The following is a 22,983-nucleotide window of genomic DNA, read 5'->3' on the forward strand; positions in this document are numbered from 1 at the left end:
GCTTCACATTTACGTTACCTGTCATTGGAAGATTTTAACAAATGTTCGTTTGTAAAGTTGGGCAACCTCTTTCGTGAGTGTACCAGTATTAACTAAAGAGTGTTCATATTCACTCATTTTACTGTACAAGTTCTTTCCACCTCGAAATACGTGGTTAAAATTTTGATTGATGCCGACCAAACATAGCGCATCTTTTGTAACTTCGGCACTCATATGTGCCGATAACACAAAATTCTGCAACGGCGTAATTTTCAGGTTATTGAGCTTACATAAAATCCATTTGTAAAATCTGGTGACAGAGTTGTGATATACAGGTAAAAGTAAATTTCTCTCCGTAAGTAAAGTGGACCGATATATCGGATTACCCGAAAACTTTCAATGACTAGTTTGGGCTCTCGCGTTGACTGAAACGTACGGTCTCCTGCATTGTAACTCTGTGTAGTTAGGAGAAAGCCCACCGTTTTGGAGATGTTGAATAAAGACTGCTCAGCTTAGGAATTCTGCGCACTTATACAGACGCGGCACGGACAGGGACCTACAGAAAACACATCACGTGATCGCTATGGAGCCAGGTAAAAGGTACAGCTGCCCCTGTGCTTAACTAATTAAGCACTACGCCACAAAGACATATGGGGGCGTGGATCCACCTTTTCTTCACCTCGGCACTAGCTGGAGGTCAGTGGTCAGCTTCACACCCAGGTAAATAGCCCCCAGTACCCGTTAGATAGGAGACTGGGTGGGCCTCAGAGCCAGTCTGGATGGCGTGGAGAAAATTCTTGACCATACAGGGATTCGAACTTAGACCCCTCTGTCATCCAACCTATAGCCAGTTGCTATACTGACTATGCTATCCTGGCTCCAATTGATGCTGGGAGGGAAGGAAAACGCCGGTACATTTAGAGAACGTTCGGGGAGGGTTACCCATCAAACCTCCATCCCTACCCCTGTATTTCCAACCTCTATAATAAACATAATTTCTGATTTCGGCCTATGCTGTACTAACGCTTATACCAAAAAAATGTAAAGAAAAGGAAGACTTATGAATACTAGTCATTCATTTTAAGACTTCTTAGCACAATATGCATAATACAGAACATGCACCTATTTGTACAAATATTTTATCCCCCCAAAATTTTTGATTTAAATTAAAATGAATATTGAGGAACTACATTGGAAGATATTGAACGAATAAGATTTGTGTCAAATATAATACTTTACATCAAGTTCAAATCATACTTACTATTGGCCTAAATTTTCTAAAAAAAAATAGCATATCAAAGAACTGGTGCAAAACAAAAATGAAAGCCATCATTAAGAACATCTTTTACTAGAGACATTTTACACTGCGGTATACTTGTGTATTAACAAAGTGTAAAGGAAAAATTACATACCCAATAACATTCGAGTAAATGTCCTATTTTAATTCATATTTACCACTTCAGTACAGCTCAACATGAAGAAGTCAAAAACAAATAGAACATGTTTAAAAGCCTTTTACCAAGCCACTGCCTCCTTGGAACCAGCAAAGCTGTTAGTATAGTGACTATGCCACATGCAGTATCAGAGTTTTTCTTCATTACAGCATCTTAAGTTATCTGTGTTGCTTTAAGTTACACATTTTTGTCACAAGATTTCGGCACAAGGGTATTACGAGACAAAGAAACTGATTTGTACCTACAGTAGATGAAGGAGAAATGAAAGTTTATGATGCAGGAAATAAGCTAGTCCATACTTCCTGAGAACAGAAAATGGATCCACGACATATCCACTTTCAAAACCATAACTCTGTACCAAAAGCCTCTATGATGAATACATACTTTCCTGTATTCTAATCAATGATCACAGACTGTACTGTCCAAACACCTTACTTAATATTTCATATTACAAATATGGCATCACCTCAAAGAAACGATCATCAACAATAAAATCCATACTTTATTTATTTACACAATTTTATGTCCATTCAGTTTCCTCAACACATCTTTATATTCAGAGCTATTCCTTGATTTATTAAGGTACCAAATCAAACAGACTTCACTGTAACAGAAACTTAAAAAATATTACCTTTTTAAAAAGGAAAATCAATTGAATGGTAACAAACAAGCACACTGAGTTTCTCTGCAGAGGAAGTTATTAGAATTGAAGATGGCTAAAACACTTGACCTTTTCATTTTGCAGTCGTGGGAGACCAACACTTGAAAAAGTAAACAACCAACAGGAAATGGAATGAAATCATTCTACAACAAAATACTTTCTATTCTTCTCACTTCTATTTTCACCTTGTTTTCCTTTCTTCTTCAAACCTCTCCACCCCTCCTATTTCATGAATGGGAACTTTACTTGGTGAATGAGATGTACTTCAACACTGTATAGTCAACAACGGTTGGTCAACTATATACTTCTCCAAACCTTAATTACTATTGGGCCTTCACACCCACACAATACATCAGGATCAAAGCTATCTACTAATTTTTACTTCAGGGGTTTCAAAACTAGGAACCAGGTCAGATATTACTTCACAATTTTAAACCAACTCAAATATATTTCATACCAAATCTGTAGGTTTATGATAAACTACCATACAAATATGGGAAATTACAGTGGTTCATCATTTATTAATAACAAGTGTGGATTACACTTTCAAAACATACAAAATCACTTGAAAATCACAATGTAATGATACTTTTCATTGCCACATCCCTAATCTTTGTAACTGTACGAACAAAGTACATAATAGCAAATAATGAACAACCTTTCAAGATGTGACACCATGCAGTCTGCTAGAAGTTTATTAATATTCCTTCAAAATGTCAGTAAACTTCCGCTTGACAGCAAAATGTCACATGCCATAAGACAGTACTCTTCACAGTCACTATGATCATTATCTCAAATCTCACAATAAAAACAAGTTTTTAATTACAAAGGTATTATCATTTTCTGCCATATGGTGCCAACAATCATGAACTCAAGATTGCATGATTCAGGATTAAGCTGGAATTAAAACGTTTCCTTCGTTTTTTTATCCTCTGTATACACACAGATACCATGCTCTCTCCCACATTTTCCTTATGCCGTATTTCAAGACTGCTCAGCCAGCTAATGAAGGCATCTTCCCTGGAGACTGAATATTAAAACGATAACTTTCCTTGGAATATCCTGTGATCATAGGAGGTGAGTACAATCTGTTCTAGACTGTAAGATCTGTAAGGCGAAAATGGATTGCCAGTTAATTTCCGAGCACTTCTTCTTCCAACGGAATAACTGCCTTTCATAAAGTGCTACAGTCTCTGAGAGCTTCCACATCCAGCAATCTTTCTGAATGGTAATACATACTTACCAGGTTGCTCATATCCCTCTCATCTATACCATGGCTGCTAATCATTACATGCTCCATGTCTGCTACTGCTAGAAACAATTTAACTTAAAAGTGTCTAGGCTTCACTCTGTACATTAGTGTCCAGATGAAAGGTATCCAAAATAAAATAATTATACCTCAGAAAGAATTTATTATACACATTTATGAGTTACACCATTACTTAGCGGCCTCCGTAGTCTAGGGGTAACGTTCCCACCTCATGACTCAAGGTACACGGGTTCAAACCCGGCTGAGGTCGTGGAATTTTTAAGCGCGGAAAAATTCTGGGAACAAGTCCTCCAGGAGGGACTTTAAGCTGCAGGTCCCGTGTCGTAGATTTACGGCACATAAAAGAACCTCATGTCTCTAGGAGACCTCTGAGCAAAATTAGGCAACGTTTCCCGCCCAAGTAGTTTCCAATTCCTCCGGTAGATGGGGGAAGTATTAGCTACCATTGCCAGAGGAGGGGGGACCTCTCTGACGGAAAGGGACTAACTATTAGATACCACTGCCAGAGGAGGTTGGAACCTCGCTGGCAGAAAGGGGCTGATAGTAAGCATCAGTACCGGTAGGGTATGGAGACAGTAGAAATTAAAGCGGGACGCACAATGGACCACTAACCGGTCTAAGTGCATGGGGAAACCCACCCCCTCAATACGGAATACACCATTACAAAGGGAAACTCTCAGAGTTTTTCTGAGTATATAACTTTCACAATAAATTTCAATGTGGGCTTCCTTGGTGGCATGACAAATATCCAGATATTTGATCTCGTTCCATGTTACTTGAAGCATGTCTGGTGTTACCATAGCCACAGCATCCCTTATGCGGGCTTTCAGGTGTTGAAGGTCGTTGATCTTAACCTGGTAGACAATGCTCTTCACATAACCCCACAAGAAAAAAACCCACTGGGGTTAAATCTGGTGACCTAGGAGGGCAAGCGATTGGCCCACACATGCCAATTCATAACCCAGCCATCTCTCTGTCCAGGTGATTCTAACATGGTGGCTGAAATGTGGCAGCGCATGTGCTTAAGCAGGGCATAAAAAAAATAACCTTCCACAATTTTCCTTTCTGATGACACAAACCAGATGTGTGTATGACAGTCTCTAGGATACACACTTTTTATTTTCGATACCTTTCATCCGGACACATGGTATATTAACATAGAACATAACCATAAACTCAATGTAAACATTTAAAGGTAAGGGACTTGAAATTCACACTTGATACAATGGGATAGAGAGAATTCTTAACTGTCTGCAATGAACAGGAAAGAAAATGTATTAAGTTACCCTTTGTCTTACAGAATTTTCTTTTATTTGTCTGGTCCTGGGTCCATGGAATCTGACGTACTAAAACATACTGGGTAACAGTCCAAATTGTTCAAGTTGACAACTACACAGGAATGAGCTTTAGAGAATGCTGGTATGCAGATAAGCCTCACTCGCTGTCCTTCGGGGCCTGCAAATTATAAACGTGTTTTTAAACACACGCCTTTTAACAAACACACATAAAAATATGGAAACTCACAAAATATGACTAATATTAAAGGCACTGGTTACCAGCATTTTGGCCATCCACGTCATTTCCATTATCACTCTATACTTTGTTATCTTTATAGCCTTCAAAACCTGTTCTTGACAGAAACTCATTGTCATAAGCACCATTCAACATCTCAATAAGACACATTTTTCCCAGTCAAATGTAAAACTTAAGTTCAGGCTCATTCTATAAAACCTGATGCCACTTTGATGATGAATACATAACGACTTGATAGAACCCGCTAAATAACAAGACAAACCACAATAAGAAATATAGTCTCTTATTAGTTGACCAGTAATTAATGACATAAACGTTTTCCATGGTTGCCAAAGCTCCAAAACTGCCACACAGAACATGAACCAGTGTCAGACATACATACTCTGCTTCTCCATTACAAAGCCACAATTTTACAGTGTTAAAGACTATATAGTATCTGATCAGTCACGCTAAATGTGCTACCTACGAGCACATTTATTATTCACTTAACATTTACCTTCATACAGTTTGGACTGAAACTCAGGCTGGTTGCCTGCAAAGTAGATATCTGGGCACTCAGAAATTATGAATGGATCCTCCTGGTAATATGGGTAGCAAGCTGCAAAACAAATGTAAAATTGACAGCACTCTTCTGCTCTGATGTGGGGTGGGGGGGAACAATGTTCAAAATTGTGAAACCTGACATAATTTGAAAGTTCCAATCTAACATAAGGTCAAGTTGTCTCTGTGGTTAACTAATTAAGCACTACATCATGAAGGCATATGGGGGAGTGGATGTATGGATCCACATTTTCTTCACCTTGGCACTAGCCGGAGGTGAATGGTCAGCTTATGCCCCTGTCGCTTTACTCCCTGGGAAAGAGCCCCTGTTACCCATTTGATATGAGGCTGGGTGGGCCCCAGAGCCGGTCTGGATGACGTGGAGAAAAGAAAATTCTTTATCCTATTGGGACTTGCACTCTGGCCCCTCAGTCAACCATCCAGTAGCCAGTCTCTATACTGACTATGCTATCCTAGCTCCTCCAGTCTGACAAAACTAACCTATAAAGAAGACGATGTATCTGACAATGCGTGCACACATTTTAAACATTTCTATTGAGAAAATAAACAGAGCCAGAAGAATAGGTTCTAACAACATGACAGTATAACTCTCCAAGTTTTACATACGATGCGCATCATACATTCTGTGGAAGGGATCAAGCCTCAAACATGTGGTGACGCTTCCAGGGCATTTGAATACCAGATGGACACTGTGCAGGCACTAAGGGGAGCTCAAGTCAAATTGCGTGAAATGGAGGAAGCTGGGGAGAACACTGTCTGAGTAGCTGTTTCATGTGGTAAAAATTGTACTCTTCTAGCTCTATTTACTTTTCCAACAGAAATTTTTACAATGCTTACACTCTTTCTTGAACATTCTGTACATTTTGTTAATTAACACATTGATGTCAGCAACAGCATACAGAAACCGTTCATACCCATGGTACATAAATCATACCATAAGATAAATATAGATATAGAAAACAAATCAGAGTAAATGGTGCTTTCAAAGAAACTTTGAAAAAAAAAGATTACAGTGTTCATGCCGGCACTGCATTTAGAAATAAGAACAAAGTTGTCACAGAACTGACTTAAGACGAGAAATCCAAGAAATGAGGCACATATTGAAGACAAAATATACCACAGGACAGGTATATGAAAAGTAAATGAGAAAGCAGAAACACAGAACAAATGAAAGTCATATACAAAAAGTTATATACAAGAGATACCTGAGGAAGATGTGCTATAATATTGTCACGTGTTTCCTAGGTAACATGACAATAATTCAAGTGGGTCTCTGATTTAGTGAATAAGTTCATTTGCCAATCTTCTACACACTTCCAAGTACAATTATCATTCACTTATAACGTCGTCACGACGTTTCTTACAATGCTGTTATACTGTAGTTACTTCTTGCACCGCTAATCTCGGCGAGGTCTTCTGTTCCCTCAGAGGTACCTGAAACCTGGCTACTCTTCTAAGGTCAGTTACAAACTGCCACTGCCTCAAGATGTTGAAGCTGGAGTCTTACATAACCTGCTTTACCTGCTTTCTGGTGGAATAGAGCGTACCATGTAGAAGCCTTTGGTCTTAGCCGCTGTTATGCAATGGACCTTTTGCTGTCCTTTCATCTCTGGGGAAACGCGTTTGTTGCTTAAGGTATTCCTAGGCAATGGCCCACTCTTATTGCGTTTCCATGGAAGTATCCCTTCCGGATTTGCGGCACGCGACAATATATAAAGGTGACAGAGAGCTCAATTTTGAGCCCTAAATTCACATAACTTGAATCTCGCAATATACATTTCTATTTTCCACTTCAGGAAAGATTCATGAGAGGATGAGAAAACATGACATGCCTTAAAACAATAGGTGACTAAATAAGGAAGTCATTTGGGCATGTATACTGTAAATACAATGGTACAAAGCAAATATAAACAGAACATCACATACATAAAGTCATAAAATACAGAACCTGTACACTTACAAATACGGTACTGGTGAAACCAGTAACTTACACAGAGTGTCTGGGCAGGTAGGTGCAAGATGTGCCCATTCCAAAGTATGCTGTAATATATCAATGGGATCAGTAAGTTTACAGTAACGAGCAATATCATCTATTGGTTGGCCTGATGTCCCAAGTATACGTCGCTCTCCAATTTCACACTCATAAGGATTTGGTACACCGTGTAATGTCTGGTACATAGAAGCCTGGAACAGAATCAAAGAGCAAGAACAAAATTAACCCAGAATTTGATGCACAAAAACAAAACAAATTCCATGGCCTATAGTCCACAAGCGCACTATACCGACCAATCAAGCAACCGCCACTTGTCAGTAAAGTTAATGCCAACTTTTGCGGATAGATGGTGTCATGTGGTCAGCACAACAGATCCCTATGGCCGTTGATCTCGGTCTTCTAGACCGGAGCCGCTATTTCCTTGAAATAGCTCCTCAATTATCCTCATGAAGCTGAGTGGACCCCATTCCAGACCAACTAATTCTCAGAAAATCTGGAATTTGAGGCACATGTCATGACAAATTGGGAAAGGAGAAAAATAACTAAAGCAAGAAGTTCTGGGAATAACTTGTAATAACAACAAATTTAAAAATTGGAGAGAATTTAAGGAAGGTAAATTAATTAACAACAAAATAAGACAATAAACGGTCATCTCAGGAATGAATGAAGAGAGAATACTATAGGTTAGTACTCAAGTGGTTAGTCACTGGCTTCCCACCGCAGCGGCCCGGGTTCAATCCCTGGTCAAGTGGGATTTGTGGAGGACAAAGTGGCACTGGGGCAGGTTTTCTCCAAGTACTTCAGTTTCCCCTGCCAATCTTCATTCCACCAACTGCTCCACAATCACCCTCACCTATCATTTGGGGGTGGTAAAATAGGCCAGAAGTGGCTGCAGTACAAGGGACTTAGTCCCACCCAACCAACAGAAGAAAAAAAAACAGGCAACAGTGCATGGCAGGAACCACAGAAGGAGCTCTGAGAAGACAGGAACAGATGGGGAGGCTTGGTTACTAAAAATCACAATAAAAGCAGAGGAGGATGTACAGTAGACACCTGCTCAGGTTCACATGCCATCAGCAGAGAACTGTCAGGATCATCATATGCTGTGAACATGGAACACCATGCAGAAGAAGTCATAATCTGCAGAAGGAAATATTCACACTTTACTGAAAAGCTATTAAAAAAAATCTGACTAGCAGACTTGGTCATTGCCAGGGTAAAAGCAGGGTCATTTTACAATTGGCTGTTTCCATGCTATACGTCCTACCCATTTCATCCTCAATGAGCTGATCACCTTACTAGTGCAGAGTACCAATTATGAAGCTCCTTATTATGCAATTCTTTTCCCTATTTTCCTCTTACTTCTCCCTTAAGGTGGGAATACACGAGCACGCCGCGGCTGTAACGCGGCATTACAAGTGATGCGCAGAGTGATTTGGTACACCTCGAACAAGCGACGCACATGCAACGAACCATCTGAATGGGGCGCGCAAGCTGCGAGCACCTCAGTTCCATTCTGTCTTCACCGTCCACACAACCATGGAATACGAGGAAGCGTCACTTTTTTTTGTTATTTTTATAATAATCATTTTCTCTGGGATTCCACAGTACAGGGAATGATTTGTATGCCTCTATGAGCCCCAAAATATCTTCTGACCACTACAAGTTTGAGGTGTGCGCGCCTCATGAGACAAATGGCAACCAAACCCTACCACACTGCGGCAACGAATCCCTTTGTGTTTGTCAGAAAAACCGACAGGACGCAGATCGCTGCGCTGCATTTGAGGCATGCACTGCGCATGTTCAAAGTTCATGTACACACGAGCGAATAAGTCGCGAATCCCGTTCGATCTATGTTGCATTACAACAGCAGCGTGCTCGTGTATTCCCACCTTTATATACAAATACTGTCATAAGAGCGAAACATACCACATGGTTCAACAGAAATTCCACAGATGGAACATGACTTACCATGGTACCGTTTCTAAACAACAGAAAGCCAAAAAGGGTATGCAAGATATGTCACTGGAAACAATTCAAGGGCTAAATTAAACACTTAATGGATCCAACAGGTTTTTTTGAAGATAGAACATGCCAAAGGTCTAAACCTAAATCATGAAAGCAATGATGGATAGAAAATTATGTATATTTTCCACTTACTCTAGAGCCCCTTGGGCCCTGGCCTCTGATTTTCAGTTTCATGATTATTTTACCGACAGTAAGACTCCTTGGATGAGTGATCAGCTCGTCGCAAGGCCTCTACCTAAACACAAACACAGAATAAACACATACACATACTAAACATCTGTGCCTCATGTAGATTCGAACCCATGATCAACACTTCTCGGTGAGCGAAGACAGTACATGCCTCAGAGTGTTCGGCTACCGTGACCAGCAAAAAATTATGTCTACTAAGATAAACTAGAGACATACCTGTGGAAACATACAGTAGTGGAGTGGTTGCTGAGGCATCATGTGGTTTGATGGATCAAATTCTCCTGGCATGATGTCTACATCAATTGAAGACTACACAGGAAACAAACCAACTTATTTAGTTTCCCATCTTAGGAAGTAATAACATAACCATTTATACACTGGTTAGACCTCTCAAATATGGCATTCGATGGTCCAGCACAAGTTGAATTTGCCGAACAGTCCCTCAATGTGGCTTCAAAGGGACCAGAAAGAATTAAGAACACTGTACCAAGACCTTGTAACTGTATAATGCTAACACACTTTATTAAAATGGCTATTTAGGTGTTTTGGTATTGTCAAATATTGACCACATGTGATTTGAATAATTCTCTGGCCCAGCTCCAGTCACTCCCAAGGGTGCCAGGTTTGAGAGGTCTGACCTGTAATAGTGCACTGTGCTTATTAATATTACATTTTTTTACAACATTCCATGTGTCATATTTCATATTCTTTCCATTCCTCATGGAATAGTACTACAAAGTCCATAAAAGCATTTAAGAAAAACCCTAACATAGTAAATGCAGGAAATTTCTTTTAATAACATAATACTGTCATGTGTACGGTGGTACGTGTGATGAGAATGAGGGGTTCTAATTTGGATGATTGGCATTTTGGTTACAATTTTGCTTAATCACATTTACTACAGTGCTATCGCTGATCTACACTTTATAATTCACTGTCATACACACATTAGTTCTCCCCTGCTAATGCAATTAAAACAGATGAACTAGCACTTCAAATCACTTGAAATATTACACATGAATAAAATCTTCTGATCACACTTTAAATCTTCAGAAGCCGACAAACTTTCCATGGTTGTCTCCCACCGAGAACTCAGAACTCTGTCACTCACTGTCACTGTCACTTCTAGTTCCAATTCACTCTCAACTTACCAAGTCCAAGTAACATTGCGACTGATGGTTGGTCAGTCAGTCAGTAGGTCTTGGTTTTTATTACTGTTTGACAGTTACGGTCTTGTTTTTGTGGGGTGCCCCCTCTGACGAGAGGATGGGTCTGGTTTTTTACATATGCTGCTGGTCCTTGCCAGCGCAATCTTTCTCGGGTCTGAGTCCCTTGGGGCTTGTGGCCATATTTTACTGCCTCAGATTTGAGACTTCCCCTTTCGTCACCTCCTACGACTCGCAGGGTCACGGTGGAGGTATTCAACCCCACCTCCACATGGGTATCTCTGAACTTACAGCTCACAGCTTTCATTATATAGCCACAGCATGGACAGCATAGAAAACACAGCCTCTATTGTTGAAACTGTTTACCGAACCACTGCATAGCAACGGTCACGGCACAGAGTCCACAGAAAACAGTCTCTCTACTGTTGCGTAATGTACCGTCGCTACCGTGGCAACGCATTGACATGTCACAATACAGTAAAGATCCCCAAGTATGGGGAACAGGGTCTGATGGTTAGATGAATCTGTCAGTTGCATGAGAAAACCTCTTACAGAAATCCAACACAAACTTAAAAAAACATGTTTCCAGTTTAGTTCTTGTGTGGAGGACTATAACCACAAGGGTTCAGTTGAAAAAAATTTCTGGTCATGATCCTCAAGGGCCTTGGTGCCAAGATGAACTGATCTGCAGTAAACTGCCAGTCGTAAAGCAACTCTTTTCTGACTCTGAGGTTAGTCAGTCTTGAGCTGCACTCATACCTAATGATGACGAGTGAACAAATAGAAGACTTCATGTGTGCTGTAGTTACAGTGATCTATAAAGTGAAAAATTAAAGAGATTTATATTTATTTGTAGTTATGAATTATAAGCATCCAATAAATCCAATTATTGATTCAAACCTGTGTCTGATCACTAACATGTGACAACATAACGTTAAAAGAAATGTGATCTATATTTTCAGTTTCTATACTCACGGCTAACTGAACCAGGAAATCATCCAACAGTTTTGTGGCATCCAAAATGACAGAATCTCCAGTATTAGCTTTGTAAGTGTTAGGCAAAGAAGGAGTCTTGTGTTCAGCACAGCCCTTCACAGAATTACCTGAAGCAGGAAACATACTGACCCATTAACCTTTCTCTGGCTCTACAAGCTGTCGATAGGAGGGACAGTCAATCTAAGATTTTGGCATCAGTGAAATGTATGCTGTTCATCCTGAAAACATTTTCCCAACTTTTCAATAGTAAGACTGACAAGAGTGCAAAGTGAATTTCATAATAACTTTGGTTGTTTCTTTATCTATGATAGGAAATGGAAAAAACAAAACAGTTATATATTCTTTTTAAAAATTTCCTGACACTACTCCACATGCAAATTATAACCACATGATCAAACAGTTGTTTCACTACTGTTGCCCCTAAATTAACATTCAATTTATAAAATTCTGCATTTCTGGATCTGTTATGAAGTACACTTCACAGTACCATATTTAACAGACATTAATGAACACATGAAATACCTTCACTGCTGATCATCCAACAGAACAATGTTTGAAGCAGAAATATTCTTTGGAAATTCAAACAACAATACTCTGTGGATGCTGGAGTTTTGAGGCATGTGCCACAATTCCCAGTGAGGTATCAGTTCAATAAAACTTTAACGAGTGAAAGTAAAAAAGAAATCAAAGACAACATTAGTTTATCTCAAAAGAAATACTGGTAGCAATGTAAAAGACCAAACGTAAATAACGGACATTCTCTCACTTGCATCTAGTTGGATTTGATTCTCTTTCAGGCACACATAATACAGTTACACATTTAACATGGTTGATCTCTTACCATAATGCATCAAAGAACAATGATCTGTGATCCATTTTTTGTGGTCATAGATTATAAAAAGGGGAAACATTCCATATGTAGTGGCACATAAGATGACTCTCAAATTTTCAATTAAAGATTTAAGCCTGGGGCTATATTCCCCAGGTAAGATGACAACAAAATACATATACTTTTTAAAACTAAAAATTATTCAAATCCTAAAAAATACTAATCATTAAATCTGTCATAAAAACTTCATCAAATACAGACTGAGATATACATGGGTTACTTCAAAAGTCATGGCAACTAATTTTTTTTGGGCAAATGTTACAGTGAAGAAAGTTCAAAATATACTCATGAAATGGCATGATATACCCCTCTGACTGGCTTAGTCAGATCAGGTAGATGTCAAGGGGCATAGGAATAGTAGGCAAGAAAAATTCCACATTACAGAATGACTTTTTTTTTCATTCTTTAATCCTCAAAAAATTCAATTTTGATTATGAAATAAAAAATGAAATGTGAGTTAATCTGTTTCATCGATGGAAATTATCCAATTCAAGAAACTGTCTCCTTCAGTTTCATATTGTTCGAGGTTCACACGACTTGCTTTATAACCTGTCCACTTCTGAACCTCGTTTAATTTGTGTGGCACCCACTTCGCTGCAATCTTGCGCATGTGTATGTCTTTTCGTAAAATTTGATGCACAGTTGCCTGGTCAATCTCTGTATGTCTCTCTAACTCCTTCAGAGGCCAGCGCCTATCTTCCTCCATGCACTGGGCGATCATGGCACGAGAAACATCAGTATGAACAGACACAGGGCGTCCACTACATTGCAAGTCGGCACTTGCTTCTCTTCCACGTTGGAATGCTTCTATCCACCTTACAACAGGTCTGTATGGTAGAGCACGATCACCCAGAGCTTCCACAAGCTCTGAGTAACATTGTCACATTTCTGCCACGAAGCACTGCTATTTTCACGTAACAATGCTGTTCCAGCCGGCTAACATTCATTCTTGACATCACACTGACTTCGCACTGGACTTGCTTCATTGTCCTTGGACTTCTGCATCATCTAGCGGCATCATTAGAAATCAGACATTGCTGTCTCTTAGCGGCAAATTTGGAAATTCCGGTGGGAGCTTTCAAAATTTCGGAAAAATTATGTTGCCATGACTTTTGAAGTAACCCACGTATTTGTAAGTGTATCGTCATACAGATCAGATTCTGAATTTGGTGTTGCATCTTCAACTCAAGTTTCCCCCTTCTCTTGTCACAACAAATCATTCATTGTGCCATCCAGCAAATTTGATATAACACTTTTTGAAAGATGTGATGACACAGAGTATATATATTTACATTATTCCATGCTTTGATAGTCCAACAGAACAGCACAAAATATTCCTACTTTCTGTGAACAACATGTCACTAGCAAGTCTCTATTTGTTATACGCACCCACATTGGTAACTGTCTGGGTTGCTACTTTGCCCTTATGTTTGTCTATGTTACATCAGCTGTTACAAATAGCATATGGAGTCAAGGTCATCACAGTGACTTTAGTGATGGTAACTTGGTAACTGTGGTCATGCTGTCTCACTATACATTATTTTATTATAATCTCTATGTTAATTACATATTTCAAACATGAAATTCAGATAGAAATAATTATGACAGATGTTTAAGTGCTGCAGAATAGTTGTTAAACATCTGTTAACAATTAAGGATTCAAGGTTCACATTTTATGCTTCACACACACATATGATAATTCCTAGTTTTCAGAAACTCTCAGTATCATTTTATATATCAGTATACGTTATACATACAGCAGTGATGACTGTATCATCAAGAGGAAACTTCAGAAAGTCAGAGGAGGGGGTGATTGTTGATGTTGATGTTGATGTTGATGATGATGATGATGATGATGATGATGATTCTGGGAATGACTCACAACAACCCTCAATCCAATCATAGCGAGTTGCATTACTTACCAGCTATAAGCACACGCACAGCATGAGCCTGATGTTGCTGCTCCCCCATGTCCCCCAAGAAACCGCCAATCCAGTCAACAAATAACTGAAGAGGAAGCAAAGTATCACCACTGTTGGCCAGATCCAACCCACTCAGAAGAACAATAAACCTGAATAACAAACAAACACATTGTAATTACGTAAGACCCTCGAGAAAGAACTTATGGTCCCATACAGAGCGAGAAAAGTAAATGTGAAGTTTTCCTTGTACTTAAATAAGCACACACAAAGGAGATATGTAGCAGCAGAAGTAACCCCTAACCTCAGCACTTGATGAAGGCAAGTGGCTTGCTTACTACCAATTCAACTCTCAGGAAAGAGGCTCTAGCACCCACTGGCTGGATGGGCCCCAACCTGGAGCATGCTAAGAGACTAACCTCTCGCCCATGCCATAAATCAAACCCTGGCATGTAGCCTAGTCAATACACTCAACAAACACAGTGTCTGTCTAAAATTATAATAAATAAGATTTTCTAATCTGATGATGACTGCAGGACAGAAGTGGGGGGAGGAAGAAACACCCGTATAGTGCTTGCAACAATCATCATAGAGTACTACTCTGTCCAAAAAGTATCCGACCTTGGGATGGAAAAACAAAGTTCTGTATCTAGGTGGTTACAACACCTAATCCCCTTCAAAGTAGGCCTCTTCTTGACTCCACACACTTAGCCCAGCGGTCCTTCCATCACTGGAAGCAATTGTGGTAGGCTTCTTTTGGAATGGCATGCAGCTGCGCCATCGCGTTCTGTACGATGTCCTCGCAGCTGTCAAAACAGGAGCCTTTTAGCAGTATCTTCAATATCAGGAACAGCCAGAAATCACAAGGAGCCATGTCAGGAAAGTAGGGAGTCTGGCGAACCTGCAGAATACCGTGCTTGGCCAGGAAACCCTGGATCAGGTGTGATGAATGAGCTGGGGCATTGTCATGATGTAGCTGCCAGTTGCGTGCATCCAACAGTTCCGGTCTCTTGCACTGAACTGCATCATGAAGATGGCAGGGGACTTCTTGGCAGTACTCCTTATTGACAGTTTGGCCTAGTGGTGCATACTCATGATGCACAGCACCCCGGTAATCGAAAAAAACAGTCAGTATCACCTTCACATTGATCCGAACCTGTTGTGCTTTTTTGGGCCTTGGGGATGTTGGATGCTTCCACTGTGATGCCTGGACCTTGGTTTCCAGGTCATATCCATACACCCACGACTTGTCACCAGTAATCACACTCTTCAGGAACTCAGATTCTCTTTCACTCTCCAGCATGTCCTGCGCAACCTCAAGGTGGAGTTGTTGCTACTCCGGCGAAAGCAGCTTGGGCACAAATTCTGCCGCCACTCTCACATGCCCAAATCCTTCGTTAAAATTGTGCTTGTGGAACCTCTGCTGATCCCAACCACATCAGCAACTTCCTGGATGGTCAAACGACGGTCCTCCATGATTACTGTCCGCACTTTTTCAATGACATCAGCATTTCGGCTCGTTGACAGTCTCCCAGAACGCTGGTCACTGTCTGCTGGCATATGGCTATCTTTAAAGCGGTTGGACCACTCTTCAATTTGAGTGACCCACACTGCATCATCACCGAAAGCCTGCTGAATTTAGCCGATTGTTTCCGCTTGGGTATCCCTAAGTTTCTGACAAAGCTTGATGAAGTATCGCTGCTCCAAACATTCTGTCATCTTGAGCGAAACAAGAGTGTGACGAACACGTGTTACACCACTTCGCTATCTGGCAGCATTACTTACAGTGGAAAAAAATAAAGTTGGATACTTTTTGGACAGCGGTGTAGTCTGCCTTTCGGCCATGGCCAATCATATGTTGGGTGAAATGCAGTACAGATTTATATGAGAGCAGAAAGAAGAGAATATGGAGTAAGAGGAAGATGAATATGAGGAGCTGTAAGAAGGAAGGAGGATAACGAGAAGAGAAGAAGCAGGAAGAGAAAGAAGGTGAACTGACTTATAGAATATAGTTCCTCTTGTGTTGATGCCTGCATCTGTAACTACCATCTCTAATACTATGAGTATACTGAACAAGAGGCAGGCTAGGGAATCCCCTTGTCGAACTCCATTTCTAGTTATTATAGGGCTGGACAACATATTCTGATTATCTAGAAAACGTGAGAGCCTCGATATCTTGCAAACCTATGGGTCTCCATGGCCCGTTACAGGGATAGCTTTACCTTTTTTGATTAAACAATGGTCTCCTGTACCAAAGTTCATTAAAATCAGTGAAGGATCCACGATCTAATTAGTCTTGACAGATGTACATATCTCCAAAAGGCATTATGTTCAAAATATTGTACCTGTCATCTGTGGATTGTAGAGGGCGCTGTACAGGTTCAGACACACCTGCCCAACAGTAATCATCCACAAGAAATTTGCCATCACCATCCTCATGACCAAGCACAGCACACACCACTCCAGTTACAACTAAGTGGACATCCAAATTCCCAATAAGTTGGATTCTCTGAAGTTCATCTTCCAATATGAGCTGGTCACTGTCATCAAAAAAGAGAGTTCTTGGTGGCTGTGGCTTTAGTTGGTGCTGTAAGAAAAAATCTTATTCATCAAGATACTTATGATGTAGAACTCCTCAGAAGATTAACACAAATTCAAGGTAATATTTTATAATATTGTGTTCTTGAGTTGTTATACCATCTGACTGTGGGTGATGTTAGTGAGGTGTCAGAGCCACATGTTACCTCCATCTTCAGGGTCAAAATGTGTAGGTTGGCAAATTTCCATGTAAACATAAAATTCAGTTTTGAAAAGAAACTAACCTACACAAGGGACCAATCTCCAACATATTACCCCTTTCCACCATTGCAGATGCTTTTTTTAGTTCTAATAAAAGTGTCATACAAAATAATGGTAATGGATCTCAAATATCTCCAAGTGAAAAAACTGGATCCAAATACAAACAAATCAACAAAAGAAGATAAAAGATAAGTTAAAAGATCAAGAGGAAACATATGTAACAACAAGTAATCATTTTGAAAATTTATCTAACCTCAATGAGGTTGTCTACTGAAGCAACGAAGGAAGAAATTCTCAAACCAAGTAAAACTGTATGAAAGAATATCAACAAAAGTAATTTTCAAGCAAGAGATAGTAAATACAAGGATGATGCAAATGGACAGATGATTAATAGCATTTCAGTGATAATAAATGGTCTAGTAACATCTAATAACAATAAAGTTCTAAACAGTGACATCTTACATTCATATGACAGTGATGAAACCGTTGAGGCTAATGCAATTCTAATGCTAATTCTCCCAAGAAGAAAGTTGCTGATTGAGCAGCAAGTGCTTCAAAGAACAAAGGAAACCACACTATATTAATTACTGGAGACAGCCATGTAAGGAGATGCGCAAGTAAACTGAGAGAGAATCTTGATAAAACTTATAAAGTAATTCTGTAAAAGATACTATTTTAACCTTAGGAAATTATAATGTTCTTGTATTTAGTGGAGGTGCAAACGATATCTCAGAAAATAATTCTAAAATAGGACTAAGACACATTTTAAACTTTGTAAGTAATAATACTCATACTAATATTATTCTGTTAGGTATACCACATAGACATGACCTGGCAGATTGGTCTTGCATAAATAATGAGATAAATGCCTTTAACAGGAAACTGTTTAAAATCATGAAATGTCATGAACATATCACAGTAATGAACTGTGACTTGGACACTTCTTTACAAGACAAGGTATGCATCTGAACAAGAGAGGAAATGAAGAAATACTTAAACATACAGCAGCAACCTGTGTGACAATTTCTTAATCTAATAAAAATTTGACTCCAATTTGCTTGCTCTGGAAGGAATCTGAAAATTATAATGCAAATCTACAAGCTAACAAGTGTCCAGCTATGAATGACTCAGTAAAAACTACAGAACAAAAAAATGAACCAGTACACAAATCAAATAGACTCAAAAAACTACCAGGTATGAAAAATAAGAATTTTTTATGGTAAATAAATGTGCTCTGAAAATAAATATTTCCTTAAATGGAGTAACCAAAAAAGAAAATGATATAAAATTCTTTAATATTTTCCATCAGAACATTAGAGGTTTAAGGGGGAAAGCAAATGAGCTTTCCCCCAGCCTTCCCACACATATTATGTTTTACAGATCATCACATGAATTTCTTGGAATTACAACAGTTAAACACAGATTCTTATAAACTAGGCGCAAACTATTATAGAACCTTGTATGAAAAAGGAGGAGTAAGCATCTATCTACGCACAAGCTTAAAATTTGTAAATATAGACCTAAAAGAATACGGTAAAGAAAAAGATTTTGAGGTATGTACTGTTAAGTTAAACCTGAGCTCCAGCAGACTTTGTATAATTACAATATATAGAGCTCCGACTGGAAACATTGACACTTTCATAACAAAACTAGATACAATACTTAGAAATCTATATACCTCAACACAATATGTGCATTATACGTGTATACGTATATTATTTGTGGGGATATTAATATAAGTTATCTTCTTGACAGTGAAAAGAAAAACAAATTAGATACCTTATTGAGAACTTATAATTTAATAAGAACAATAAATTTTCCCACCAGAGTTCAAGGAAATTCTGCTACAGCCATTGATAATATTTTCATCGATATTACTAGAAGGGAAAATTATTCTGTAAGACCTATAATAAATGGATTGTCTGATCATGATGCACACTCCATAACATTTAAAACAATAAACATGAGAACAAATGCTAAACAATTTAAAATAATAAGGAAAATAAACACACAATAAATGACTTTTTAATTAAACTAAGGTATGAAACATGGGGCTCAACATTATCTAGTGATGATGTTAATATAATGTTTAACTCCTTTTTAGACACTTACTTGAAAATGAACTATTCCAATTTCCCCCCCCCCAAAAAAATCAAATAAAATAAGTGATTGGATCACTATAGGAATAATAACATCCTGTAAACATAAAAGAATACTCTATATGGCATGTAGAAACAGTAATAATTCAGAATTAAGAAAATATTATAAAAATACTGTAAAATTTTATCTAAGGTCATTAAGGAAGCTAAAAAACTAAAATATAATGAAATTCAAAATTCCAAAAATAAAAATAAAACCACATGGGATATAGCAAAATTAGAAACTAATATGGGGCCAAATAATGAAAAAATATGGATGGAAAATGGATTAGAGAAAATCAAGTAATTGCGGAAACCTTTAACAATTATTTTTTACCTGTAGCTGAAATTAAAAATGCAAAAAATAAACAAAATAATACTGATATTAGTTACCTTCCAGACACTACTCCCATTCAGTATTTAATGATAACTTTTATAAATCCCTTTCCACATATTAAACTTAAATCTTTATCAACTAAGGACGTTGAAAATATAATTAAATCTCTCAAAGCAAAAAACTGTTATGGATATGATGAAATATCCACTAAAGTATTAAGAATGAGTTCCTTTTTCATTAGCTCCCCTTTGACTCGCATATGCAATAATTCATTATCACAAGGAATTTTCCCAGATTGTTTAAAATACTCAGAAATAAGACCGCTGTTTAAAAAAGGTGATAAATCAAATACTTCCAACTACAGGCCAATAACACTTTTAACTTTGTTCTCTAAGGTATTAGAAAGAGGTATGAGCATTCAATTGATTGAGCACATAAATAACAATAACATTTTAGTGGAAGAACAATTTGGTTTTAGAACAAAATCTTCAACAGATGAGGCTATATACAGGTTAGTGAATGAAATTTGCAACTCCTTAAACAGCAAAAAGTTAATAGCAGGCATTTTTGTGACCTAGAAAAGGCCTTCGATTGTGTTAATCACGAGGTTCTGTTGTTGAAATTGGAGTTCTATGGGATAAAGGGTAAAGCTAAACTATGGCTTGAATCTTATTTCAGAAATAGATATCAAAGGGTTTTAATTACAAATATACATCTTACTCTCAATGAATTTTCGACATGGGGCAAAATTAGAGATGGTGTCCCACAAGGTTCGATTCTGGGCCCATTGTTATTTCTCATTTATTTTATTCTCATTTATTTGATTTACCCAAAACTATAAATGATAAAACTGTACCTATATTATTTGCAGATGATACTAGTTTGTTAGTTAAAAGTTCAAACTATGATGATCTCTGTGTAAATATAAACAGTGCTTTTCATAGTATAAATGAGCGGTTCAAAGCAAACAAACTTTCTATAAATTTCAACAAAACCCACTATATTCAATTTACAGCTAGAAATAGTAATCCTAAATCTGAAATATAAATTGTGTATGATAAAAAACAAATTACATCTATATCCAATATTAAATATCTTGGAATGCTCACTGATGACACAACGAGCTGGAAATACCACACTGAGTATATTAGTTCTAAACTAAGTGCAGTCTGCTACATAATGAGACTGCTTAAACCATACATGTCCATAAATACCTTAAAAATGGTTTATCACTCTTATTTTAATTCTATTATAAATTATGGTTTATCCTTTTGGGGTAACTCACCCCAAAGTATAAACATTTTTTAAGGCAAAAGAATATAATTAGAACTATGTTCGAACGCAGGAGGAGGGATTCGTGCAGGAACTTATTTAGAGAATTAGAAATCTTACCTCTGGCATCTCAGTACATACTATCTCTTATGCTCTTTGTGATAAAAAACAGAAACAAATTCATAGTAAATTCAGAGATTCACAGAATGAATACCAGACAGAAAAATAATCTCCATCAGCCTCTTGTAAATTTGAGTAAATACCAAAAGGGAGTTTACTGTTTAGGAACAAAGGTCTATAATAATCTACCACAACATATTAAGGATATATCAAGTGACACTAAGAGTTTTGAGGTACAATTAAAACAATTTCTATATTTTCATTCTTTTTATTCTTTATAGGAATATTTTGGTTATAAATATTTTTTAAAATGAGAGTAGTTGTCTTGCTTTACAATAAAAAGAAGACAAGATTCAGTCTGTGTTCTGGTTTTTAGATGTTTATTTTAGATATACACAATCTTTATATTATTGTATACTAGTCTTTATTTCAATTTATTATATAATTAATGTATGTTATACAAAACTCATTAATGACACTGTGTTTTAATTATCGAATTTTTAATTAATAGACTTGTATAAAACTGTACAAATTGTATAAGGTTGCCATTACTTTTACTATTAAAATTAACTTATTTATTACTGTATATGTTTATCAGTATTTTATACAAATGTGTATGCTATTGGATGACAACTGTAATCCTTAGTTGTGACTGTAACTAGGACGATCTCCACATCCACATGAGAATGTACTCTCGACAGGATTCATGGAAGGTGAATAAATGAAATGAATGAATGAAATTCCTACATTTCAGAAGAATGCAATACTGTCTCTGATAGCTCAAGCTACACTGGGATTCAATCCCCTGCACGGCTTGGTGCAGGAAATCCAGTAGTAGTCCCTGCAGATACTCTATTTCAACACTACTAAGAACATAAAATATTGTACCAAATTACACACTCCAAGTATTTCAGCACTGAATTGTAAGGACATGTGCATACACACCTCTTCGCTAATTTCTTTCAGTATACTAGGTTTCAATTCCTGATGCTTGAAAATTGTTCCAAGGATAACACACTTTCTGGATCCCTCTTCTTGCAATTCAAATAATTTTCGTATTCGAACATCTGGTCCTGGACGAAATAAAATGCGTCGCACGTATGTAAGTGTAACGGACATCTGCAATTCACCTAACTTATTGCACATATCACTTATTTATCATTTCAATTAAAACCAAGCTGCAATTACATCACTAAAGATGTCATACATAACCTCAATGTAAATGAACTATACATTACCCCATCTGTTACGTACTCTTCTCGTCAATAACTCACGCATTTTCGTAAGCCGTACTGCATAAATATGAGCAAATTGTCTTGAAAAATCCTTAGACTGCAGTCCAAACCTTTCAGAAAGGCTTTTGTAACTACAATTTACTCTTGAGTAAACAGTTTCAGTTTCTTCCAGATTTGTGGGGGCAGATAAGAGCTTCCCCGCACTACTAGTGCTCTCAGCATTTTGTAGCATCATTTTCTTTAAATATTTTCACACTTTAGATCATTCAATATCGTTGAATAAAACACAATCCAACACAATCGTTATAAATTAACCACCATTGCGCCAAATATTAGTTCAGAAAACTAACTGTGTCAATTCACGAATTCAAGTTGGAACTGCTCCAGTGGCTGCAGTTCAGAGCGAACAGTAGCGTATGGGAGCAACTTTGGTATACAAAGATC

At 37.9% G+C, this 22,983-nt stretch overlaps 1 protein-coding gene across 9 annotated transcripts; it reads right to left on the reverse strand.

Moving 5' to 3' along the window:
* Positions 1-1,720: 1,720 nt before the first annotated feature.
* Positions 1,721-22,937, reverse strand: LOC111867626 (DNA polymerase delta subunit 2). 9 transcript variants are annotated; one of them, XR_002843372.2, is made up of 11 exons: positions 22,543-22,937; positions 22,250-22,377; positions 16,984-17,225; positions 14,642-14,790; positions 11,810-11,937; positions 9,885-9,977; positions 7,450-7,642; positions 5,394-5,495; positions 4,663-4,819; positions 3,338-3,402; positions 1,721-3,201 (listed from the first exon to the last, which is right to left on the reverse strand). XR_002843372.2 is itself a non-coding variant. In XM_023857632.2 (10 exons), exons 1-9 carry the CDS (start codon positions 22,772-22,774, stop codon positions 4,674-4,676), a joined length of 1,413 nt encoding a protein of 470 aa, XP_023713400.1. In that variant the 5' UTR covers positions 22,775-22,937; the 3' UTR covers positions 1,721-3,402; positions 4,663-4,673. The 9 variants fall into 9 exon arrangements, 5 of the variants coding, with proteins under 5 accessions (XP_023713400.1, XP_023713401.1, XP_033608628.1 ...); XR_002843373.2 differs by having other exon boundaries at positions 3,338-3,405; XR_002843371.2 differs by having other exon boundaries at positions 4,651-4,819.
* Positions 22,938-22,983: the final 46 nt, after the last annotated feature.

Source organism: Cryptotermes secundus, unplaced genomic scaffold (assembly GCF_002891405.2).
Source record: "Cryptotermes secundus unplaced genomic scaffold, Csec_1.0 scaffold548, whole genome shotgun sequence".
Lineage (NCBI taxonomy): Eukaryota > Metazoa > Arthropoda > Insecta > Blattodea > Kalotermitidae > Cryptotermes > Cryptotermes secundus.